Below are 17,131 nucleotides of genomic sequence, written 5' to 3' on the forward strand. Positions count from 1 at the left end.
AAGTGAAGGTGCTATGGTGTGGTGACTGTGGTGAGTTGTGGGTGTTGGCCGAACGTTGGCTGTGGACAGCCTTGGTGGTTGTGAAAGGAGGCGGCTGCCCGCAGTCCAACAGCTCGACAAGTGGTCCCTACATGTGTGTCGCCGGGAAAATGACGATATTCGTTATTAAATAAATTTAAGAAACAAACTTGGTGCAGGATATTACTTAGTAGTGCCGCGGGTGGCGAGTGAAAATGTGATTTTTTGGTGGCATGGTGTCTGTTAGGATTTTATTTATTCAGTGAGTGATAATCTTGTGAAAAATATGTGGTCTCGTATAAACGTTCGTTTATTAAATTAAATTTAATGGAATCCTAAAATACACCAACATTATATTTCTGTGGTATAAATAAAAAATACTTAGTTGACTTTACCTTTAGTTCAATCATTTACAAATTAACATCTGCAATGACGTCAAAAAGCAAGTTAGCAAACTACTAAAATTTAAATAATAAACAAGTTAAAAATCTATTCTAACCTTTCTTACACCTAAACTGCGTAAGTAGTGCGTAATTTAATTACGCCTAAGTTTATCAATGAGAGCTAGCGTGTTTATAAACTTTGCGAAAATAGCATCAAAATTCGCACACAGTTATTATGACTACACTTGCAAATCAGTCTGTTGCGCAGGAGTAGTTAGGAATCTTTAAAACCATAGAACAACACGGACTCGGGTTTCATACTCAATGGTAAAAAAACACATCGCTAAAGCTGGTCGAAAAAATTACATTGAAGATCCGAGATTTAGTGATGATCCGATGACGAATATCTTGCAGAATCACCTGATATACACAATAATATACTTTAGTGTAGGTACTCTCGTAACACAATGGGATGGATATCCGAGAGAGCAAGCAGTGGTCCGATGCCTACATATCAAATGATCAGTCACAATTCCCAGGAAGCGAACCCTGTATATTGGAGCTAAGTTTCGACCACTACACATAGGGGCTAGGAGGCAATAGGTAGTTAAGTACAAACAATATGCAATGATACATAAAATAAGACGTATAAAGTATGGTATTTGCGACATCGCGAGCAGGTCAAGGCGAATAATCTCGATATTTATAAACGACTGCTCCGCAGTGCCAAGGGTAGCCACTGTTGGTGCTACGACTCAGAATAAACAAACCAGTATTATAAAGTACACATAACTCATTAGGTAATGTAAACAAAGAAAATAACATGTTCATGTGAAAATTCATAGTTGAATAACTACCACCAACAAAAAATCTACGTTAGTAAATCAGGCCGTCCCTTACAAGGGACTTTTGCCCTGGGAGGACTACATAACAGGAGGAGAATGGTACAGCAATGCATCTCCGGCTACGCGATAAAATATAAAATTATCACGGCGCCTGACTATTTATTGTCGTCATAACAAAACAAAACAAACTAAACCAGATTGCCAAAACGAAAAACTACTAAAACGCTATAAAACATTGACATTGACAGATGCACCGCGCCACCGGAAGCGCTTCCGCTCTGTAACTAGTTACAGCAAAATGGCCGGCGGTGTGTCAATATCCCCACACGTAATTATTACCCGCACCGTGGTTGCCCAATCTGGAACTACACTGGTTACTACACGGCGGTAATAGGGGATTTCTAATACATCCGAACACGTGGCGATAACAGCTACTGAAAGCGTTTCAGTTTTCATAATTTGTGAACTGCGTACATCTTTTGGCATTTGTTTTATAATACTGGCCGCAAGGGCCGCTTGACTTTTTTTTAATAAAAAACACTCTTTTTTGACAGCGTCAACTAACAAACTTGCACCCGAGTCTAAACTTGAACACTTTTTCAAACGTCAGTCAGGACTTCAGGAGCCAGGACATATCAATCTACTGACTTCTGAGTTTGAGTACAGCCACCATCTTTAAAAACTGATAAATTACAAATCACTCAGGTTTTTCAGGCTCAAATCCTTAAACACCCAGGTACATATACAAATATACACATGTAAGAACTTATATTATAACTCGTACATTGTAAATTTTCAAACTATATAGGTACAAGTTATGTGTTAGAGGTAATTCGCGTAAATAAACAGTTGTGTATAATTCATAACAGTAAACATAAACCTATTTATCTTCGTAGTTTGTTTAGCTTATGTAATTGTTTACCCACTTATTAATATTTATTTATTTACCATCTGAATATGCCCACAACCCACAACTGTTGTTATCCCGAAGGAATATAGAGCTTAGTTAAATTCATAACATATTACACCAGTCGGGTAAATTATGAATTATTCTATATGCTGAGGAAGAAGTAGAGAGAATAAAGTGAATAACCACGTCTATTAATAAAACATGATACAAATTTCAATTTCTCGGTGGTCCCGGGTTCGACTCCCAGGTGGGACCATCAGTTTTGTTTCTTTATCGTTGTTTCCAATTTCCGAAAGATCTGAAAAGAAAAATAATCCTTAAGATTTATGTGTTGCTGTTAGATGATAGATAGTCCTGCTTCGCGATAGTACTACCTTCTGCTTCTAACGCCTCTTCCGTGCATCCGTCCCACTTTTTTTAATATTCTCGTAATCGTAACTTATATCTATGATCCTGAGCACATGTGCACTAATGAGTACCACTATTGAGAAATGATAATTTAAGTCGTGAAATTGGATTTAAATCAAGCGAAATGTTACTTACTTACTTACTTCGATTGTAATTGCAGGATGTGCATTATGTTTACTCACGTTATGACGTTAATCATGCCCAATACATTAACGAAGGAAAACTACTGACCACTGACAAGAGCAGCCGCCTTAATAAACACAACCATATCATTACCAATCCATCGTTTGCCGTGCTCAAACGTTGCATTGTTAATTTTCTTTTTTCAACCAAAAAAAACAGACAACCAAACTTTACAAACCACAGATTATGTAATCAAAATTGAAATTAAAACGAGTGTTCGAAAAAAAAACAAAAGTGACAATATAAAAGCGCGCGGAAATGTTTTGTTTTTAAAAGTTGGTGCGTGCGGAGCGGCGCTCTTTCAGCCAGCGTAGGATGAACAAGTGGGTGGCTCTGTTCTCGCTGATCGCTGCCAACCTGGTGCAGCAGCCCGCGCCGCTAGTGAGGACCAGCAGCGGCCTGGTGCGGGGCCGCGTCAGTGAGAATGGACGCTTCTTCCAGTACTTCGGCATCCCGTATGCGACCGTCAATGAGACTAATCGGTTTCAGGTGGGTGCTTTTTGTGATGTTGTTTTTATTTTGTTTTTCGTAACAAACACTAGGTCTAGGGGTTCAACACATTTTATTTATGACAGAATTTACAAAAAGAAAGTGCCTTCTTAGTGCATTTCATAGTGCATTGCTGGATTTATATAAATTTTTAAATGAAAATTATCGGAAGAGATGCAACTGTGCCACGTTTGTGGTTTTTACTGTGGTGAAAGAATTTGCCAGATTCGTTAAGTTTTGAGCCACTGACTGCCCAGGGTACGCTAGATATACAAGATATAGTTCAAGGAACATAATCTAAATACACAGAAAATACAGTTTAAACCATAGAAGTATTAAAACTATGGTTCACACGAGGAGGCTCCTCCGTAAATGCACCCATTTTCATAATAATTTAAAATAAACGGAAAAACGCATTATGCTATAAAATTCAAATTATATGTATAAACTGAAGACTTGAGTAGTTACTTAAAGATTTAAAATCATGAACTGTCCGCTATTCGTTAAAAATAATGTCTGATTTAAATAAAATAAATAAGGAGTCACTGTGAACACGGTAATAAGAAGGGTCAAAAGCTCAAATACGTAAATGGGAAACGCGTATTTATCAATCACACATGTACATAAATAATGATACTATGAGTATGCTACGTATTTGTACAATTTTACCTTGATTATAAATATCCTCCTGTCCTCTGCAAGTTGGTGAGCTCACACATCCACATGTGCAGGTTTCACATTATCCTAAATTAGTTAGGTATATGGAAGCGTAGTAAAAATCATAAACCCACTACAGACAAAGTTTCCGATACAATGACCGACCTTCTGCTTTTAGCCTCAGATCAGTGATGAAATACTCATACTATGCTATTCCAACGTAAGTATACTATATTGGTATAACAGGCACAATATTATGATAGTGTTATGATACGAACAAGCGGTCACTAGAGTGGTCCGCCTTGGCCTCGCGGCGACCTTTACCTTGCACCGGCTAATTCACTATAACATCATTAATAATTCCGTGGTGTAGTGGTACAGGCTTCGCTAATACATCGAAAGGTCCCGGGTTTGATTGTCGAGTAGAGAAACAAAGTTTGAGTTTCTAAGTAGTTGTGGTTTACAAGTTTGTTTCGGTAAAGGAGTTGACTTTTGCACGGCAAAAAGTTATTTTATGTACACACCTATTACTAGCGACCCGCCCCGGCTTTGTACAGGTGGAATGCTGATGCTAAATATCTCTGTGCTAAATACACTACAGAAAAACTGAGATGTTATTTTTATACATAAACCAAAATCCTAATTCAAAATCCGTTGCGTAGTTTTCAAGATTTAAGCATACAAAGGGACAGAGAAAGTGACTTTGTTTTTTTTTATACTACCTATGCAGTGATTAAGTATTTATCATGTGGTTTATGTTTTTCACATATTTTATTTTGTTATTTTTTTACATTTTCGTGGAGAACCTGAACGTGGAGCATTTTGTTAATAACAAAATATTACTTATGAACACATAACAACTTGATGCCATTAACAGGTTCCCGCATATAACAAATGCATACAAGATGATACGTATGTGGGATAAACCCCCTAACTAATAATTCTATTGCGTCTGGTTGCCAATGCTCATGCAAAGCTACAATGACCATTATTGACTGAAATTGTATGCTGAAGTGGCAGTCGGCTACGCACACACCACCCATAACGTAAACTTATGCCGAAGATCCGATGACCGGCGTGGAACGAGTTCTCAAGTGGAGACCAAAAATAGGCATGAGCACTCTTGATGAGGATGAGGACACTGTTGTGGCACTTTTAGGAAGAGGCCTATGTCCAGCAGCAGACTTTTACTGTTACGGGCTGATATTCATGATTGACTGGTACTGACCACATCTCGACGGCATAAACTGCATTATCATTCCGACAAAACACGCGCATTAGCTATTAGGGGGACTTATACACGTGGAGCTTTGTCTTCAATGTCACCTCGGGTCCTGTCACGTGTCACAAGTCACGGTGTTACGTGGTCGCTGTGAGTAGCGAGTCTACACACGCGAGAGGTATTTTAGGTACTCAGCACTAAGCATGCAATCTTTTTTAAAGAAAAGTAAAATGTATAAAACAAGCTCATAGTGCTCTAGTTAGGCTGGGTACATGAAAGGAGCATCTCTGAGTGACGTATTAAATGCCAGTACTTTATTGTACATACATATACATACGCATACGCCCGGAGTACCCTGGGCAGTCAGCGACTGACGATATTCTGACCGGTAAATCCATGTATCGCATGCTATAAGAATTGACAGAAAAAATACGAACCAATTTTTTCAGCAAGATAATCATTGAATGAAAAATTACTGCCAAACCTACCACCTCGATAGCTTACTCTCCGTCTAAATGTATAATTAACCCATGTTGCCTGTTGGTTCCAGGCGCCGCTGCCGCCGCCGCGCTGGGACGATGTCTTCGAAGCAGTGGACGAGAACACGCGGTGTCCGCAGCGCATGGTGGGCTCCGTGGTGCTGGGCGACCCCGACTGTCTGAAGGTCTACGTCTACACCCCAGTCCATGCCAAGCCACTCGCCCGCCTGCCCGTCATGGTCTACATCCACGGCGGCTGCTTCTTCGAGGGCACCGGCACCGCCTTCCTCTACGGGGCAGACTACTTCGTGGAGCAGGGCGTGGTGTTCGTCGGCGTCAACTACAGGCTCAACGTTGAGGGGTTCCTTTGCCTCGGCACAAAGGAAGCGCCCGGCAACGCTGGGTTAAAAGACCAGATCGCTGCGCTGAAGTGGATCCAGGAGAATATCAGAGCGTTCGGAGGAGACCCAGATAATGTCACTGTGTTCGGAGAAAGCGCCGGCGCTGTTTCCACTTCCTTCTTGATCCTGTCTCCTTCTGCCCGCGGACTGTTCCACAAGGCGATACTCCAGAGCGGCTCCACGCTGGCGCCCTGGGGCATCCAGCACGACCCGATCAAGACCGCCAGCTCCCTTGCCAAAGAATTCGGTTACGACACCAAAGATCCCTACGAAATTTACAGTATTCTATCGAATAAGTCAGTCCACGAGCTCATAAGTGCAATAAAGTACTCTAAGCACAGGAACTACATCACGGCGGAGACGCTGTTCGTGCCGTGCGTGGAGGCGTCGCTGCCGGGGGAGACCCCCGCGCTCCCCGCGCCCCCCGCGGCCCTCATCCGCGCCGGGAACTACTCCAAGGTGCCCATGATCATCGGCTTCAACGACAACGAGGGCATATACTTCGTCGCCAAAGACTACGGGACTTCCTTAAAAGAAGTGGACACTAAAGAGTTATTCCAGCCCGACTTGGAATTCCCTTCGGAAGAAGAGAGGAACATGACAGCGGAGAGAGTGAGACAACACTACTTCTCGTCAGACAACGAGGAGAAGATCACAGACATGGTGGACCTCTACTCCGACTTACACTTCAAGATGCCGGCGGTGTTCGAGTCGAGGCTCTACTCCGAGACGACGGACCAGCCGATCTACTACTACTTGTTCAAGTACGGGGGCTACATCAACATGCCGAAGATCATATCGCGCATGGGGTTCCTGCGGGGGGCGTCCCACGCCGACGAGTTGTTCTACATGTTCAAGCCGCACGCGTTCCCGCTGCCGCACCGCTACCTCGAGAACAGCATGATCAAGCGCATGGTCAGCCTGTGGACCAACTTCGCCAAGTTCAGGTAATTAGTCTCCGCTCTTGTTATTAATCGCGAGAAGTTGCCAGTTTAATTCGTCAGTTATTATTAATGCCTCGCGGTCGGTCGGTATTGACGGAGTAGTCGTGGTTTCCCTAATTGCTCGCTAAATTGGCATGCCATATTCTGCAGTTGTGCAAGAACCTGAATTACTTTTATGACAGTTTTGTTTGGATTGCCCTTGTTACTAAGATTGCCTCTCGTAAACAAATTATTAGGGCTACTCAACTGCCTATAATATAACTAAGTGCATTAGATTAGGTTAGGTTATGGTAATAAACTTTCTATGATAAAATTATAGAGTCGACAGAATATTGAAATTAGACTGTTCAATAATTTTGTTTCTGTAAGAAATACGCCAATTAGAATGCATACTACCGATTCTATCAAAATGATTTATAATTATAGTCATACTACCGATCCTGCCAATAAATATGATCAATATGATATGATAGCGCAAAATATACATATCATGTAGCAAAATTGTGACTCAGCTCGTCATTCTAAACTGTTTCTATAATTTATCTTGTTATAAACAAATTATTCTTTACCTTTTCCAGTGACCCAACACCGAAGAAGTCTGCGCTGCTTCCGCTGCGGTGGGAGCCCAGCCGGGACTCGAACCCGGTGGCGCTGGTGATCGACAAGTCGCTGACCACTGCGCCCATGTGGGACGAGGCGGCCGTGCGACTGTGGAACGAGACGTATACTAAATACAGGAGAAGAAATTACGGGTTCGGACACTACAGTGACCTGTCTAATGACGTCTAGTTTTAGGGAAAAGTTGACATGGAAAATAGGGGTTGTTGGTTTGATGTGTGAGATTGTATGGTTTCCAAACTGAATGTATGATTGAAATAACTAAGATACTTAAGTCAGTGATTGTTTGTTCATGGGCCATCCATGCTGGTTAGGTACGATATCTTACTCTTCATTTTAAACTGCTTTAAAGTATACTTATGGTGGCTGATTCCAGACAATGTGTTGGAAATATTTCGTATAGGTACCTACTTATAATTATTATTGAAAAAATCTTCTGTTTTCATAACACCAACAAACACCATATTATATAGTTTCTTCACTAGGTACTCGTACCAACCTACTCGATAACTTTTCTATTTTTTAAATTTATTCTTCAATCACGATCAATGAAAAGGTTCCACTTACAAAATTTCGAAACCAAATGACCCCAATATTTTCAAACAATTTTTGATCAAAATATTTTCATTTTTAGTTGGTAATATTCTGTTGCGGATGTTGTCATAAAGCTAGTCTTTTCCGTTTAGGAGTAATTTAGTACTGTCATTGGAACTATTTTATTGCTCGTGAGTCTTGAGTGTACTTAAGTATATTTATTTATTTATTCTTCATTGCACAATATACAAAAGTAATATTAAATTTTATTACACTCTGAAAATTGTTTCGGGTAATATTTTCGATTTTTGATTCCAAAGTACGTACCTAAGACTGCAAAGACATTTAATAATCATCACAATAAATCCAGATTTTGTTTTTTACAGTACTTAAGTACTAATACTAATGACGGCCGAATGGCGTAGTGGTTAGTGACCCTGACTACTGAGCCGATGGTCCCGGGTTCGATTCCCGGCTGGGGCAGATATTTGTTTAAACACAGATATTTGTTCTCGGGTCTTGGATGTGCCCGTAAAATGGCAATAGGCCCGCCCCCTATTACATTGGGACTAACATACACTCTGGCGAAAAGTGGGTGCAGCAATGCACCTCTGCCTACCCCGCAAGGGAGTACATTAGTACAAGGCGTGAGTGTGTGTTTTTAAGTACTAATTGAATAAGAGACCAAACAATTTTTTGGTGATAGTTTTTCTAGTCTTAATTAAGGGATTTAAATTGTTCAGTAAGTAAATGTATTTTTATTTGTGACATATTTATGAAGATGTTTACCATACATAGTTTAATTTTAGCTTAGGGACACTAAATTATATCACTACTTATAGTGTACTTGAGTAAGTACTTATTAAAAGTTTGTTGAAAGAAATAGTTTTATTTGCCCCTATTTTATTAAGTTAGTTATTTCAACGCTTTTTACAATATGGGAACAGTAAATAAATATGGAGATATTTAAATTTAAATTGTACAAACGCGATCTTCTTTCAACTCTGAAAGTTAGGTTAGTAATAATATTAACCATAAACTCAGTAAGTATAAACTCTACTTATTTATAATATAGAAGTACCAAAATAAAACACGAGAGATTCGTCAGTCGAGTGAGGACACCACAAGGAGCCACTGGCTATGTTACCTTGTAAGTACCTACCTTTTGTAATTTGTAATGTAAGTACATACTTTCTAAGTACTTATCCTTTTTTCAGTTTCAACTTTCAACAAACAGAAAACCTCTTAAACTGTCCCTTACGGGCTTACGACGTACTTATTTTAAATTAATAAATTAATTATTTGCCAATTCTGTTCCAATAAAGCTTCTTTCCGGTAATGAAAAGCAAATAGGGCGATCCATAACAGGACGGCTGGCCTGTTTGTTTAGGCGAAATATCTGAAATATCTGCGCGGGGACTCTTAATTGAGGGCGGCGGCGGCGGGTTGCACGGGATTCTACCTTTTTATTGTTTTTTTAACAGTAAAAGGGCGAGGAATTAAAGTTTGAGAGCCACTCGGGCGCCAGGCAACAAAGATTTGATTAAATGTTGATCTTAATTAAATGCTCATTATAATTTTATTATACTTTACTTATCTGGGAAAGTGCCGAAGGCTATGTAAATACGAACGTCTATGATATCTTTACGCGAGTCCTAAGGAACTATTATGTTAACCCACTTAAGTATTATTCTTTAGCTACCCGCAGAGTTAAAACAGAAGATAGTATGTACCCTCTTATCCACTCCAAAAACGGAGCTCTTAAAATAACTTGTAACCTCAAAACTTGTATAATTTCTGTTGGAGACGGCTATCTACATTATTATTCATTGCACACAATACTCCCGAGTTATAACCCGCCATAAAGTTAAAGCATAACCTCGGCAGAACCTGCTGCTAATGAATCTTTATGCAACTTCTGAAAAGATTAAGCCTGCTCTAAAGATTAAAACTTGAAACTTTTTAAACACAATTACATTAATCTACATAATACCTAGGTAGGTACATGTGGTAGGTATCTTCTGACAGATATAAAGTTAACAATCACTGCACTAGCTATCTTGTTTCTGCTCTATTCGGACCACTTCTGTTTTATTTAATATTACACTAAAGGTACTTAGTTATGTGTCTTCTTAGCGATCTCTAATAAAAATCTTGCATTGGAGATCGAATAAAAGAAAAAAATGAGATTAATTATGTTTCTTGGGGAACGTTTTTCAAGTTGGCCATTTGGTAGATCATGAGTGTAAGTAGTTCAATTTTTCGAGAGAATAGGGAAGTAATCCACATTGTTTTTATGCTTAGGTAAGCTGTCTCCATGTGTAGAAAAAAAAACTACACTGCCGGGCAATGAAAAAGTTCCATTGCGAAAATCACCAAATTACTCCTAAATGAAAATAACTAACTTATGACGCCTTCTGCAATATTTTAGTACATGGAATGGAGCATCAGAATATTACCAACTAGAAACGTAAATATTTTGTTAAAATTTTCCATTAAGTAAAATGTTTTAAAAAATTGGAGCCATTATTTGGTGTCTGCATTTTGTAAATGGAACTGTTTCTTTGCACGTGAGTGTATAAGTAGGTACAGTTGTTTGTAAAAAGTTATATTGCCAACCAAACTCACCCCAAATGTCCGCTTTTCATAGCTCAACTTTATCATAATATAGTAGGTACCTACCCGCGCCGCACCGCTACTGTAAGTTCATAAATCCATTTTGTCAATTCTAACAATAGTCCAAATCACAAATTAATATCATCCGCATGCATTATTGACCGCACTTGATGTTATTTGATTATTCCGCAATCTTTACAATAATTTTCCGATGCGATGCCGCCAAAACAGATCTTCTCTTCTTTTGTTAAATTTTGTTTCTTTTCTTCATTTCTTTTATTTCCCGCTTCGCGTCATGGCAAAGGTTTTCGTCTCAAACAGCCTATACTCCAAGTCTAAATACAGAGTGTGCCGTAAATACTTGACCAACGTACAGTAACTATTTACGGGGTAAACTGTTATAAATTATAAAACTAAACACATATGTATAATCTTTTTACAGTGCCACAAACTTATCTGTTCCGGTGAGAGCGAACTAAATTGATCCATATCTCATTATTTACTAATGAATTATATATTGATATAGATTAGATGGGTTTATTGAAACCACAAGAGCGAATTACCACTACTGGCAAACTGAAAATCTTATAGAATGAAGAAATATTACACATTTACATGAGCTGTCACCGGAACAGATAAGTTTGTGGCACTATACTAGTTTAATTAATACCTACATTAAAAATGCTATTAAGCAAAGGCAAATGTACATAACATTTTATTTCTCGTAATAAAGAAAAATATATCTGAAGCGGGAAGAAGTCGCTAATTGTTATAAACTCACCCGCCATGCAAATAGCCACCGCGCTATTCTGGATAATTTAACTGTTTAAAGTTGCATGGCGCTCCTCGGTAGAAGAGCATGTCACAGTACAATGTCACAAATGGACATTGTACTGTGATGCCTGATAGTGATCTTGAGGGGATTAAGGTAGGTAAATAAACAATTCAGAACATTTATAGTAAAACTTCTTAATCTTGATCAAGGAATATAATAGGTACCTACTTATCTAACGAGAATCTTGATGCATCCCCTAGAACTTTGTTACTTTTGATGCACCTATTTTCTATTCATAATCGAAATTGTATGGCTTTGAAAACGTTTTAAAATTAAGAATACGGACGAGAGCAGCTTTGATATATTAAATGCAGTAAACGGCTTAGATTGTTGTCTAATTCGTGTAGAACTCCAGGACCTACCATTAGAGCTCATCTGAATATGCTGAAACATATTTTACACTTTATGGGTAAACTAACGTAATGTTTACTACATCCAAGAACATTAGTATTTACATGCATATACTGACGGTGCGGTAAAAAAGATAAGTCACAGATAAAGGTGACTTGCCTTTCCAAAGTTAGTACCAGATGCCCCGCAGATATCTGACCCCTCCACCCGCGTAATTCAATTTAGGTCTAAGTACTTTCCAGAGAATCTAATGGTACGTTTACACGCTTGCCAAGCCTTCGCAAGCGGCAAACAGCCCCAAGCCTCCACAAATCTCGTTTGGCATTTGAAAGGAGTTTACACGCTTGGGAACGCGTCAGTCTGCAAGATAGATCCAAGCATGGCGGACACCGAACTTGTGACGGCTATTGCATTTGGTTTATCGTACTTTTATTTAAAATGCAAGCATGTGCAATGCATTTGACCAGCTACTCATTTTTTATTTTGTCCGTACAAGCACAAAATAAATCTAGTACCAGAAGGTAGGCTCCCTACGAGACACCAAAACGGCCCACTCGCTAATTCGCACTTGCGTACACGGAAGCGTGCGGGCTAGAGCGGAAACGTGTACTCGCCGCGAGATCACAATGCCCACTGAACGCGGACCAACGTGTAAATGCGTCGCAAGCGCTTGCCGCAAACGCCCTTTGATCTGCGTCAAAAAACCGACACTCGACTGGATCGGAAGGAAGCGCCCACAAACTCACGCAAGCCAAGCCAAACGCCCTCTTTACACGCTTGTGATTGTTGGGGCTTGCGAAGGCTTGGCAAGCGTGTAAACGTACCATAACGAGATGCTTGGCAAGCAGACAGACAAATTCCAGACCTCTATCATTCTTTCTATAGTTTCTGATAAGTACCTAACTGATCAGTTATTTCAGCCGTAATTTTTTTAAATATCCTTTAAATCAGCGGAGGTCTAATATCTACGAGCCATACTGTACCATTCTCTACATTATTTTTTACCATCGTGATAAACGCACAAAAGCATCAGCAGCCGTTTATCCAAGAGACAACATTCGCACGTGGTCGCTATAAAGCTATTAGCCAATACGGAGGTACTCCTCTGTCATATATGTATGTAATGTACTTGTAGGTATCTCTCTACGCCTCTTAGGCAACACTATGCAATACTCAGCTCCTAGACTTTACCAGCAGACTTTCTCTGCCAGTGTGATGTACCAACTAGCTGAGATCACCGCATTATTGTAGTTATCGGAACAGGATGACAAAACTATGAAAAAGTAAAATTGTAGGGATGTGTTTGTGAAAATGTGTCGCGCAACTCGCGTGGCGGCAGTGCTAGTGTTGTGCGTGGTGGCTAGTGATGTGCTGGGGGTGTTCACGGGGGTGGTGCGGACGGCGCAGGGGCGGGTGCGGGGGCTGCGCAGTGTCTCCGGACAAAACCGGTTCTACGGGATCCCGTATGCTGTTAGCAAGCGGTTTCAGGTATGCTGTTTTTTTGCGCATTGTTATTTACATGATGATCTTGATAAAGAGTAGGCACTAATATTTTATAAAATGTTGCATTAATAAACAACAGAACTGCTAGGAATGCAGCCATAATAATCTCCTCTTCATAATAATTATATCGCTCAAACGTTATTGAATAAAGTGATTGAGTATCGTTTATAGGTACAGGGTAGCCCTGTAATTCGTGGCCCGAACGAAACAGGGTGATGGAGGACATATATCATTACCAGCAATTAATTATAAGACAGTATGCCCTTGTACAGGGCCACCCCGTAGACTCTGCCACTTCTTATAATTGTCACCTTGTCGGCAGCCCCCTCAAGACCCGCCACCATGGCAGGGCGTCTTCAACGCCGTGCGGCGCTACTCCGCGTGCGCTCAGAGCATCTCCCTGCTGACCCTCGGCTCCGAGCAGTGCCTGCACCTGGACGTGTACTCCCCCTCCACCCCGCCCCGCCCCCTCCCCGTGCTCGTCTTCATACACGGCGGCGCCTACTACTACGGCATGAAGGCTCATTACGACCCAGAATTTCTGGTCACTAAAGGAACTGTTGCTGTGGTTATAAACTACAGAGTTGGGGCGTTAGGATTCCTCTGTGTGGACGGGGTCGCGAATTTGGGGTTGAAAGATCAAGTGGCAGCGCTGAAGTGGATAAGGAAGAATATAGCAGCGTTTGGTGGTGATCCTGATAATGTCACCATTAGTGGTCAAAGCGCTGGAGCCAGCGCGGCTGCGATGCACTTCTTGTCACCTTCTAGCAAGGGGCTGTTCCATAAAGCTATCCTTCTCAGCGGGACACCCTTGGCGCCCTGGGCCTTTAATGTTGAACCGCTAGAGCCAGCGTTGGAAGATGCCAACAAACTCCGGACAGCGAGGACACCTGAAGAAGTTTTAAGAGTATTCACTGAAGCTCCACTAAGGGATTTGCTTCGGGCTACTCGCGATACATCGATCAATTCAAAGTACTTCAAGTACTCCCCGTGTGTGGAGACCAACTCTTCAGATCCATTCTTTCCTGGAACCCCTTACGAGATCCTGAAGTCTGGCAACTTCAACAAAGTGCCAATGATAGTCGGTTCAGCTGACGTGGAAGGGATGCTATTCTACGGGCTGCACAACGAGCGAACGTTTAAAGATTTCGACTCCAATTTCATCGATAAGCTTCCGTCGGTGTTCAGCTGGTGTTCCGAGAAAGACAGGCAGATGATTTCAGACAAGATGCGTCGTCACTACTTCGGTCGGGACCCGATCACCAGAAAACAGATCAAGGGGGTGGTGGACTACTATTCTGATTGGATCGCGTACTCCAACATCCACGCGTTTTCGCAACTGATGGTGGAAGTATCAGAGCAGCCGGTCTACAACTATATCTTCTCCTATGAAGGTGGAAGAAACTTCGCCAAGTCCATATTCGGATCTCGCACGGGCATGAAGGGGGCGTCCCACTCCGACGACATCTTCTACGTGTTCAAGCCGGCCGGCCTGTCGCTGCTGCTCTCGAATGAAGATAAGTTGTTCATAGACCAACTCACCACCATGCTGACTAATTTTATGAAGACTGGGTTAGTACTGACGATACTATTACTATGATGTGTATAGGCACTATCTCTAAGAACTTTCAATTCATTTAATCACTACTATTAGCTTAGGTTTAATCAAGTTTATTATAAAGTCGTACATACTTAATTAAGTATTCATACAGAATGCATGTCATGCTTATTAGTGCCTACGGAGAATGTGGTAAAGTTCATGACACAAATTCTTGTATTTTCCAACACTCTTGAACATAATTATGTCGTACAGTAGGCTCCGTGATCTATGCAATTCCATCTTCAATATTTTGGCCACCGTTACATCACGGTACATAAGTAGTGCCTAATAGTTGTGATTGCGCCATACAGTTTTATGCCTTTTGTCACTCAAAAAGCGTATTTCTTTGTGATTAAATAAATAACTTTCTATACATGGACTTATTATAATGAATGCTCATATTGAATGCGAATGTGTGTGTACCTATCTAGTATCGACCGTTCTAAAACAACATAGGTATCATTGGTACCTACACAAAAACGAAAGGAATCTCCTAGGCTATATCACTGGCAATTTATAGGTACCTTTCAAACATACTTATTTACACTGAAATAAATAACGTAGCGAAATTCGCAGATAATCATCACACTTTTAAATAAAATAAAAATAAAAAAGCCTTTTATTTCGTGCATGCCGACAAACAATCTATCACACATAAAGTAGTAGTTATAATTAATTATGAATTTAGATACACTTACAATAAATTTTCTATACTTACAAATCAATTAAAATAAATTTTCTATAAAATTTACTTGAATACATTCACATTACATATATTAAATTTAATGGTATTGAATTGAATTTCTTTTTATGCGTAATTTATTTTAAAAAAAACATTTCTTAATACTATTCATGCAGCTTGCAGGAACCCCTTTATTGGGTGAAGGCCTAATTGATTGTATTCATCACACTTTTAACACCCTACAACTCCTAACCAGCACATCTATCCCACAGGAACCCAACGCCGTCACCGACCCACCTCCTCCCAGTGTCCTGGCCGCCTGGTACCCACAACAGCAGCTTGTCCCTCCGGCTGGCGCGGCGGCTCTCCGTGACGTCATACCCGGGGCGGCTGCGGGGGGGGTTCTGGGGGAGCCTGCTGTGCGAGCATGGCGCGCCGGGGTTCGTGCCGTGTGAGGCAAGGGGCGGTGTGAGGGGAGAGGGGAGCGGTGATGGATGTGACCAGTTGGTGACAGAGGTCAGCAGCAGCAAAGCAAATGATATGTAGGTAGTTACTTTTAACCATCATAGTTTAATTGATTTGTAGGTCCTTATACTCGAAGTCTTTCTCTTATCATATTTTATTGTGTGGTACCAAATAATGTAGAGTGGCAATCTGTTTTGCATTGAACCTGTATATCACAATCTGATATTCTTTACATATTTCCCTGGAATGTAATAGAAGCATCCGGAGCCCACTTGAGACGCTCGGAGCGGCGGCCGCGACCACACGATGTTGTTTCATGCGAAACTACTCAACATTGTTGTTCTCTACAAATCAAATAAACTATGAATCTACAAACAACCCGGTGTAGCCAACTGTGCTGGGGGAAATTTCACTGAGAAAAGTATTAAAAATAAAAATAAAACATATAGGTAGGTAAATTATACGCACGTCTACCATGCAGTAGGTAACTGCTAGTTTCAATAACTCTATCTATCGATAGCTGACAGTTACTTTCAGCCATTCATAGTAAGTGTTTATAGGTACTTACCTTAGATAGGTACCCTAGGTATACAGAATGACTTGTTACACATTCTTGCTTGGATATTTACTGTTTCCTTCAGTTTTGAAAGTTGCTCCGTATGACGTGTACATTCATGATAAAAATCCACTCACTAATATAACACTGTATAGCTGTAACTCCACTGACTGTAGCACGAAGAATCTAGTTACCACAACTGTGTCCTAAATAAGCCCGCGTTACAAATTTATTGCAAAAAGAAATGTTATCAAGTTAACCAATATCCGATTTGAAAGTTGGCAACCCTGCCCAGAGCCGCGAGGAGCCGCTGGGATTTATAAATATGCAGATCAAATATTAAAAAGAAGATCCAGCGGATCATCCCATGTGGGAGCCACGATCAAGTGGATACGATGGGTATGCAAGAATTAAGATGGTGTGGTGAGGCAT

General features: G+C 40.6%; 2 protein-coding genes and 1 long non-coding RNA gene across 3 annotated transcripts; 2 read left to right on the forward strand and 1 right to left on the reverse strand.

Annotated features, from left to right (window-relative positions):
• Nucleotides 1-2,327: 2,327 nt before the first annotated feature.
• On the reverse strand, nucleotides 2,328-2,632 carry LOC119690629. Its single transcript, XR_007267351.1, has 2 exons — nucleotides 2,531-2,632; nucleotides 2,328-2,454 (listed from the first exon to the last, which is right to left on the reverse strand). It is a non-coding gene; the product is annotated as an uncharacterized LOC119690629 (long non-coding RNA).
• A 274-nt stretch (nucleotides 2,633-2,906) lies between these two features.
• On the forward strand, nucleotides 2,907-7,749 carry LOC105390299 (cholinesterase 2). Its single transcript, XM_048627591.1, has 3 exons — nucleotides 2,907-3,236; nucleotides 5,666-6,942; nucleotides 7,518-7,749. Exons 1-3 carry the CDS (start codon nucleotides 3,063-3,065, stop codon nucleotides 7,726-7,728), a joined length of 1,662 nt encoding a protein of 553 aa, XP_048483548.1. The 5' UTR covers nucleotides 2,907-3,062; the 3' UTR covers nucleotides 7,729-7,749.
• Nucleotides 7,750-12,788: 5,039 nt separating this feature from the next.
• Nucleotides 12,789-16,224, forward strand: LOC125488445 (esterase FE4-like). The gene is made up of 3 exons (XM_048627948.1): nucleotides 12,789-13,381; nucleotides 13,719-14,968; nucleotides 15,951-16,224. Exons 1-3 carry the CDS (start codon nucleotides 13,205-13,207, stop codon nucleotides 16,222-16,224), a joined length of 1,701 nt encoding a protein of 566 aa, XP_048483905.1. The 5' UTR covers nucleotides 12,789-13,204.
• Nucleotides 16,225-17,131: the final 907 nt, after the last annotated feature.

Source organism: Plutella xylostella, chromosome 19 (assembly GCF_932276165.1).
Source record: "Plutella xylostella chromosome 19, ilPluXylo3.1, whole genome shotgun sequence".
NCBI classification, from domain to species: domain Eukaryota; kingdom Metazoa; phylum Arthropoda; class Insecta; order Lepidoptera; family Plutellidae; genus Plutella; species Plutella xylostella.

Bases quoted from the DNA above. Each gene is read 5' to 3' on its own strand.
- LOC105390299 (XM_048627591.1), top strand. From the start codon at position 3,063: ATGAACAAGTGGGTGGCTCTGTTCTCGCTGATCGCTGCCAACCTGGTG. The intron at 3,237-5,665 runs GTGGGTGCTTTT...TGTTGGTTCCAG, and splicing joins ATGAGACTAATCGGTTTCAG to GCGCCGCTGCCGCCGCCGCG. The intron at 6,943-7,517 runs GTAATTAGTCTC...TACCTTTTCCAG, and splicing joins ACCAACTTCGCCAAGTTCAG to TGACCCAACACCGAAGAAGT.
- LOC125488445 (XM_048627948.1), top strand. From the start codon at position 13,205: ATGTGTCGCGCAACTCGCGTGGCGGCAGTGCTAGTGTTGTGCGTGGTG. The intron at 13,382-13,718 runs GTATGCTGTTTT...CCTTGTCGGCAG, and splicing joins CTGTTAGCAAGCGGTTTCAG to CCCCCTCAAGACCCGCCACC. The intron at 14,969-15,950 runs GTTAGTACTGAC...TCTATCCCACAG, and splicing joins ACTAATTTTATGAAGACTGG to GAACCCAACGCCGTCACCGA.